At 46.3% G+C, this 8,836-nt stretch overlaps 1 protein-coding gene across 1 annotated transcript; it reads right to left on the bottom strand.

The window, feature by feature from the left end:
- Positions 1-1,000: 1,000 nt before the first annotated feature.
- Positions 1,001-7,902, bottom strand: TMEM121B (transmembrane protein 121B). Its single transcript, XM_073544122.1, has one exon. The coding sequence runs from the start codon at positions 6,478-6,480 to the stop codon at positions 5,482-5,484; it is 999 nt and encodes a 332-aa protein (XP_073400223.1). The 5' UTR covers positions 6,481-7,902; the 3' UTR covers positions 1,001-5,481.
- Positions 7,903-8,836: the final 934 nt, after the last annotated feature.

Genomic DNA, 8,836 nt, shown 5'->3' with positions numbered 1-8,836 from the left:
GTGTCACTGTGCATCGGTCAACAATACAGCGCACTTTACACAAGGAGAAGCTGTATGGGAGAGTGATGCAAAAGAAGCCGTTTCTGCAAGCACGCCACAGACAGAGTCGCCTGAGGTCTGCAAAAGCACATTTGGACAAGCCAGTTACATTTTGGAAGAAGGTCCTGTGGACTGATGAAACAAAGATTGAGTTGTTTGGTCATACAAAAAGGCGTTATGCATGGAGGCTAAAAAACACAGCATTCCAAGAAAAACACCTGCTACCCACAGTAAAATTTGGTGGAGGTTCCATCATGCTTTGGGGCTGTGTGGCCAATGCCGGCATCGGGAATCTTGTTAAAGTTGAGGGTCGCATGGATTCAACTCAGTGTCAGCAGATTCTTGACAATAATGTGCAAGAATCAGTGACGAAGTTGAAGTTACGCAGGGGATGGATATTTCAGCAAGACAATGATCCAAAACACCGCTCCAAATCTACTCAGGCATTCATGCAGAGGAACAATTACAATGTTCTGGAATGGCCATCCCAGTCCCCAGACCTGAATATCATTGAACATCTGTGGGATGGTTTGAAGCGGGCTGTCCATGCTCGGCGACCATCAAACTTAACTGAACTGGAATTGTTTTGTAAACAGGAATGGTCACAAATACCTTCATCCAGGAACTCATTAATAGCTACAAGAAGCGACTAGAGGCTGTTATTTTTGCAAAAGGAGGATCTACGAAATATTAATGTCACTTTTATGTTGAGGTGCCCATACTTTTGCACCGGTCAAATTTTGTTTAAATGCAGATTGCACATTTTCTGTTAGTACAATAAACCTCATTTGAATCCAGAAATATAACGGAGTCCATCAGTTATTAGATATATGAAACTGAAATAGCTGTTGCAAAAACCAAAATTGTTATAAAGAAAAAAGGTTAACATTAATAGGGGTGCCCAAACTTTTACATATGACTGTACACTGCAATCATCATTACCCAATAATCACACGAGGCGCAGAGCACAAAGTATCACCATTTATTCACCCGTTATTACAGTCACAGGGCAAGCGGGCGACACCTCCAGAGCGGCTGTTCAGAGATTCTGCCCGATTCCACAAGTACAACTGTACATAGGGGGCAGTATTATAGTAGTTATATTCTTGTACATAGGGGGCAGTATTATAGTAGTTATATTCTTGTACATAGGGGGCAGTATTATAGTAGTTATATTCTTGTACATAGGGGGCAGTATTATAGTAGTTATATTCTTGTACATAGGGAGCGGTATTATAGTAGTTATATTCTTGTACACAGGGGATGGTATTATAGTAGTTATATTCTTGTACACAGGGGACGGTATTATAGTAATTATATTCTTGTACATAGGAGCGGTATTATAGTAGTTATATTCTTGTACATAGGAGCAGTATTATAGTAGTTATATTCTTGTACATAGGAGCAGTATTATAGTAGTTATATTCTTGTACATAGGGGCAGTATTATAGTAGTTATATTCTTGTACATAGGGGGCAGTATTATAGTAGTTATATTCTTGTACATAGGGGCAGTATTATAGTAGTTATATTCTTGTACATAGGGGGCAGTATTATAGTAGTTATATTCTTGTATATAGGAGCAGTATTATAGTAGTTATAATACTGCTCCTATATACAAGAATATAACTACTATAATACTGCTCCTATGTACAAGAATATAGTAGTTATATTCTTGTATATAGGAGCAGTATTATAGTAGTTATATTCTTGTACATAGGGGCTGGTATTATAGTAGTTATATTCTTGTACACAGGGGATGGTATTATAGTAGTTATATTCTTGTACATAGGAGCAGTATTATAGTAGTTATATTCTTGTACATAGGGAGCGGTATTATAGTAGTTATATTCTTGTACACAGGGGATGGTATTATAGTAGTTATATTCTTGTACACAGGGGACGGTATTATAGTAATTATATTCTTGTACATAGGGGCGGTATTATAGTAGTTATATTCTTGTACATAGGGGGCAGTATTATAGTAGTTATATTCTTGTACATAGGGAGCAGTATTATAGTAGTTATATTCTTGTACATAGGGGCGGTATTATAGTAGTTATATTCTTGTACATAGGGGGCGGTATTATAGTAGTTATATTCTTGTACATAGGGGGCAGTATTATAGTAGTTATATTCTTGTACATAGGGGCAGTATTATAGTAGTTATATTCTTGTACATAGGAGCAGTATTATAGTAGTTATATTCTTGTACATAGGGGGCAGTATTATAGTAGTTATATTCTTGTACATAGGGAGCAGTATTATAGTAGTTATATTCTTGTACATAGGGGGCAGTATTATAGTAGTTATATTCTTGTACATAGGGAGCAGTATTATAGTAGTTATATTCTTGTACATAGGGGGCAGTATTATAGTAGTTATATTCTTGTACATAGGGGGCAGTATTATAGTAGTTATATTCTTGTATATAGGGGCAGTATTATAGTAGTTATATTCTTGTACACAGGTGGCGGTATTATAGTAGTTATATTCTTGTACACAGGGGGCGGTATTATAGTAATAACACAATGCTGTAAGACGACAGCTGTTTACATCTTACATATTGGTGGTGCTGAATCAGACAGAATCTCCTTTACAGACGCGGGTTCGCCGACTTTTATAAAACACGTATGAGACAAAAAAATATCCCTTTCTCCATGCATTGCTTAGTGCGTCTCTCGGCAGGCGCAGTCCTGGCCCCGTGGCGGCCACCTTGTGCATTGCTGGGTGTGAGATCCTGAGGTTCAGCCCTTGGTGCGGCGTTACCTGAGAGCCTTGTTGCATTTACAATCAGTTTGGGATAAGTGAGAGCGTGACGCCTCTAGAAGAACAGCCCTTGCTGGATTTCTACAGATAGTGATGACCTCACACAGCGGAGGCGTTTGGTCGCTGCCATATTATGCAGTGTTAGCAGTTGGCGGACATTGTATCAGCGTCATGTAACATGGCGTCAGCCGGTCACCATACGGCGGTCACCTTAGAATATTTGCTGCTTTTTTTTTTCTTCAAGTCGCGGTATTAATAAGATAGCAGCCTGCGTCCATAGCAACCAATCGGATCACAGATTTCATTTTCTAACCCTCACTACGCAGATTCTAGCTGATATCTGATTGGTTGCCGTGGATTCATAGCAACCAATCAACTCCCTACTTTCATTTTCCTACTACAGACAACATCCAATGAGATTGCAGATTTCTTCTTTTCCTTTCAGACTGGAAAATGAAAGCAGTGATCTCATTGGTTGCTATGGGCTCATACATGCCAGATATTATTCAGTTAAAAAACGTGCCTACGTGGAAACCATCAACAAGCTGCTGTTTAGTTTGTTTTTTTTGTACTGAAACCGAGCCGTATTTTGTGCAGGGACTCGGGATTTTTGCAGTGGATTGGTCAGCAGATCCACTTTCAGCTTAGCCCTGTTAGATACCATGCAGCCTGCTTGTTGACTGTTTCCAGGCAGCAATTAAAAAAAAAAAAGGATTGTACAGATTTAAAGTCCAAATGAATCCAATCTGCTGTGAAATCCGCGTCTTACACACTGATTTGGGTGCAGATTTCATTGCAAGGGCCCAAATGAATCCATCCGTAAAGCGACATCCCCCGTTCTCTAGAATCGCACTAGCCGCTACCGTAATAACCAGTAGTCATGGCAACAACCCAAAACTTAAAATATTAAGTCATTTTATCCTGAACCTTGGAATGTGATTGAAAATTTATCAATTCTTAAAGGGGTTAGGACGATTTTTTTTTTCTTACATATTTGCATGTATTTTTGTCTAGAATTCATTTTTATCATTAGGTTTCATTAAAATTTTTGCACCGTTCTCCTTCTATAGCCTCCATCATACCGGTTATGGCTGGCTGCTAAATGGGCTATCTGCAAAACGGTGCAAAATTTTTAATTAAACCCAATTACGAAAATGATTTTTAGCCCCAAATACATCCATTTAAATAATATTATTAGTAAAAATATATATATCGAGCCCCTTTAAGACACCCAAAGACTCCGAAATCTTTAGTAGGAGCCCTGGGGTGAGGAGAGATAAGGCAGTGCTGGTCTCGGCGCATAGACCTGACAGGTGTAATCGGTACATAAGGGCGGCCCGCAGCCAGCTCACAGAATCGGGATAGCAGCAGACTTTTTTCTTGCATTTTTTTTTTCCTGCATTTCATAAAATATTTTTTCTTTAGATTTCACTTTGACACTAAATATAATATATTTTCTCAAGATATCTCCATACAAAAAAAGTTATATTCTCTCTTGTACCCTGTAGGGGTCACTGTTGGTGGCATAGGCCTCATTGACCGCATAGGCTAAAGTGACACCTGCAGGTAGGTGTGAGTACTGCAGCAACACTGAATCGGAGTGGTAATCCAGACAGAAGAAACCTGCAGCTGACGGAAAATGTTGATAATCCAACAGGGATTATATTACTTTTTTTTTCCCGGCAAAGATTACTTTAGATTAGGAGTTCCCCTTTAAATACAGAATTAAACCATATATAAAGTTATATCCAGCCATTGTTAGGTCGCATGCATTACTCATCAAATTACGTTAAATTCACTCAAAATTCACTTTTTTTTTTTCTTAAAACTTTTTTTGCAGCTTTTGGAAAATGTAAAGGGTGTGTGTGCTCCTTTAAAATTTCCCAATAAGACACGACAGATGCACAAATAGACCCATTTCCATTTTTATCAAACCCGCTATTATACTTAGGGTAGCACGGCGGCCACTATAGTAATTTAAAGGGATTTGTACACTTTTTATAAATGGGTATCGACGGATAGTGCTTGTAAAGACCAGCAATTTTACAATTTGCTGCTTAAGATTTTCAGCCCTTCTTGAGATATGAACAGTTTTCTTTTGGTTTACGGCTGGTTGCCTTGGAAACCGACCACCGTTGCAGAAGAGTATAACAATGAAAATGTTATTATCTCAAGAACGGCTGAAAATTTTAAACAGCAGTAAATTGCAAAAGTGTTTGTTTTTACAAGCCCTATCCGATAATGTTCGTCTAGGAAAACGGGATTAACCCTTTAAGGAATCAGATTGGCAGAGGGGATCACTTTAGTGCCTTCTTGGCACTTTGGGGACGATTTTTTTGGGTGCCTTACATTGTGCTGGTGATGACTTCCCTTTAAATCCTCCAAGTATAACTTATTTTGGGATCTCACGGTGGGTAATCACATGACGTCTACAAACCAATCATTTTTCAGCTACCATAGATAAACATCAACTTTCCCCCACCCCCCAAAAACCTTTTAATTTGACCTGACAGACCCCCATACAGATCCCAAGTTTCTATACGACTTCCTTTTCCATATTTAGACATCGAAAGGGTCTCTCTTGATTTTCATGGCAGTGTTGGTAAAGGAAGAATAAGGTCCACTGGAGAACAAGGGGTTAATTGCGAATGATCGGCCACCATGGCAGCGCAGCTTAGTTCTGTGATGTCACAGCCAGCGTATTGACATAAGCGTGGGGTCCCATGTCGTTTTCGGATACGCAGTGGCTGAACTGTACCGGTGGGCGGTCCGTGTGGTCAGGACCCGGAGATTTCAGGAGGCAGCAGAGCTCCAGGACCTCCAACCAGCGGCAGGCCAAAAAGAAGACATTCTTTAACATGAAGACGGACATGGGTTGGTGGGCCGGACCCAACATTAAGTAGCAACGGACGGCCAAGAGGGGGGCGTCCACCATCGAGCTGCAGAGGAGGCGAAGGAAGAGGCGACAACAGCCGGCCGGAGCTGCCGAGTCCAACTCTGACAACCAGAGGACGGGGGAGGCCAGAGCCACGAAGTAGACCACCAGTAGAGGGTAGCGGATCAGGGGATTTAGCAGTAGTTTCCCTTCAAGCACGGGGTCCAGGAGAGTGTAGCTGTCCAGCAGATCCAGGCAGGAGGCGAGGAAGTAGCCGTTGGCTCTTTGGTGTGGCCACCCTCGAGGGTCAACGCTGAGCGAGCGCACCAGAGACCAAAGGAGAGGAACCGAGAGAGCCACCGTGAGTCTGAAACCTGTGCTGCCCAGCGGAACCCCGGCCTCGATCTGATCCACTATCTGGGTGCAGAGGATCAGGGTCACCTTTGGGGTGAAGGCTATGGCATATATAAGCCAGGCCAGGTGGCTGTAGGCGAAGTGGCCCTTCTTCGGCCGGAGGACTTGCCCGTAGCCAGAGAAGCTGAGTGACCGCTGATAGGCTCTTTGGCCCCGGCTGTTCTTGGAGTAGAAGATCCCCCATCCGGCTACCACAACCAAGTCAGTGGCTATCCAGGAGCACCAGTACAGGTCCGTGCCCGCGATCAGGTACAGATCCAGCAGCGCCCCCTGTGCCAGCAGCAGCACCACGGACAGCACCTTATAACAGCCACAGAGTGCACAGCCTGGGCCCCCTCGTGGCAGCCTCCCAGGGCCCCCATGTGGGAACTCCCCAGCCGTCATCCCCAGAGTGGAAGAGGGGGCCGAGGAAGAGGGGCACGAGGGGGCCACAGGTAGCGGGGAGAGTGGAGGGGGCAGGATGTCAGGGGGTGGGGGCCACAGGGCACAAAAATGACAAACTGAGCAAGAATGAGGGAGGTGTGCAGGCGGGGATTATTGGGGTGCACTAATGAAGGAGTGTGCACGGGGGGATTATTGGGGTGTGATAGGGGACAACAATGCAGGGGTGAGGGGAGCACTAGCAAAGGAGGGTGCCTTGTGATTGTCAGCTCTGTGCAGATATCGGGGGCCACCGTCGGTCCTCACATCTGCTGGAATGTGCAGCTGTATAATCTCTGGGGGGCCGGCTGAGTGAGGGTGCACGGTGTGGGGGTCTGCTGGCAGTGCTCTGGGGGTCCTGCTCTGGGTGCACGTGGGGGGGGGCTGCTGGCAGTGCTCTGGGGGTCCTGCTCTGGGTGCACGGTGTGGGGGGCTGCTGGCAGTGCTCTGGGGGTCCTGCTCTGGGTGCACGGTGTGGGGGCTGCTGGCAGTGCTCTGGGGGTCCTGCTCTGGGTGCACGGTGTGGGGGGCTGCTGTCAGAGCTCTGGGGGTCCTGCTCAGGGTGCACGGTGTGGGAGGCTGCTGGCAGTGCTCTGGGGGTCCTGCACAGGGTGCACGGTGTGGGAGGCTGCTGGCAGTGCTCTGGGGGTCCTGCACAGGGTGCACGGTGTGGGGGGCTGCTGGCAGTGCTCTGGGGGTCCTGCTCAGGGTGCACAGTGTGGGGGCTGCTGGCAGTGCTCTGGGGGTCCTGCTCAGGGAGCACGGTGTGGGGGGCTGCTGTCAGAGCTCTGGGGGTCCTGCTCTGGGTGCACGGTGTGGGGGGCTGCTGGCAGTGCTCTGGGGGTCCTGCTCTGGGTGCACGGTGTGGGGGCTGCTGGCAGTGCTCTGGGGGTCCTGCTCTGGGTGCACGGTGTGGGGGCTGCTGGCAGTGCTCTGGGTGCACGGTGTGGGGGCTGCTGGCAGTGCTCTGGGGGTCCTGCTCTGGGTGCACGGTGTGGGGGCTGCTGGCAGTGCTCTGGGGGTCCTGCTCTGGGTGCACGGTGTGGGGGGCTGCTGGCAGTGCTGCACAGGTAGTGGACACGGAGGCACAGCTGCTAGGAGGAGGAGGTCAGTAGAGGCTGCTGCCGGCTCTGCTCCATGGTGAAGGGAGACGCACTGACCTGGGGGCACAGAGGAGGCTGCGACGCCCGGAGGAGGCAGCAGTCTGGAAGATGTGACATCCCGGGACTGATCCCCGATCTCCGGCAGCTGTAGTCACTGGAGGATCCCGGGATTCGGGGCCCTGAGGAGTCGGGAGGTGGCGGGGGCCACGGGAAGCAACGGAGAGGACGAGCAGCAGCTTCTCTGCTGCCGAGAGAATGAGACGGGTCCACACAGTGCCGCCATCTGGTGGTGAGAGGAGGGCACTGCAGGGGAGGGAGCGCTTGTGTGAGAGTGTGTGTGTATATACAGACACTAATTCTATATATACTGTATATATATATATATATATATATATATATATATATATATATATACACACACACGCTAATGTACATGTTCTTCTCACAAAATTATATAATCAAAAAGTGAATTTATTTCAGTTCTTCAATACAAAAAATGACTATTCTCTAGAGTCATTACACACAGAGTGATCTATGTCAGAGGTTTATTTCTGGTAATGTTGATGATTATGGCTTACAGCCAATGAAAACCCAGAAGTCATTATCTCAGGAAATTAGAATAATTAAAAAACACCTGTAAAGGCTCCTAAGAGTTTATAAAGGTTCCTTAGTCTGTGTCAGTAGCTCCACAACCATGGGGAAGACTGCTGACCTGACAGATGTCCAGAAGGCCGTCACTGACACACTCCACAATCATGGGGAAGACTGCTAACCTGACAGATGTCCAGAAGGCCGTCACTGACACACTCCACAATCATGGGGAAGACTGCTGACCTGACAGATGTCCAGAAGGCCGTCACTGACACATTCCACAACCATGGGGAAGACTGCTGACCTGACAGATGTCCAGAAGGCCGTCACTGACACACTCCACAATCATGGGGAAGACTGCTGACCTGACAGATGTCCAGAAGGCCGTCACTGACACATTCCACAAGGAGGGGAAGCCACAAAAGGTCATTGCTGAAGAAGCCGGCTGTTAACAGAGCGCTGTATCCAAGCATATTAACCCCTGAACCACCGCCGATACGCCTTTTAACAGCAGTAGTTAGGGGTACTTAAACCACAGCGCGTTAATTAACAGCGCTGTGGAAAAAGTGTATAGCGCCTCCCAGGGTCTGATTTTCTCCAGGGTCTTGGTTGCCAGGGGTAGCAGA

The sequence above is a fragment of the Dendrobates tinctorius genome, unplaced genomic scaffold (assembly GCF_039654945.1).
Source record: "Dendrobates tinctorius isolate UK_male_01 unplaced genomic scaffold, ASM3965494v1 ptg000136l, whole genome shotgun sequence".
In the NCBI taxonomy this organism is placed as follows: domain Eukaryota; kingdom Metazoa; phylum Chordata; class Amphibia; order Anura; family Dendrobatidae; genus Dendrobates; species Dendrobates tinctorius.
Note: the sequence above shows the minus strand (reverse complement) of the source record. Positions and strands in the feature narration are given on the sequence as shown.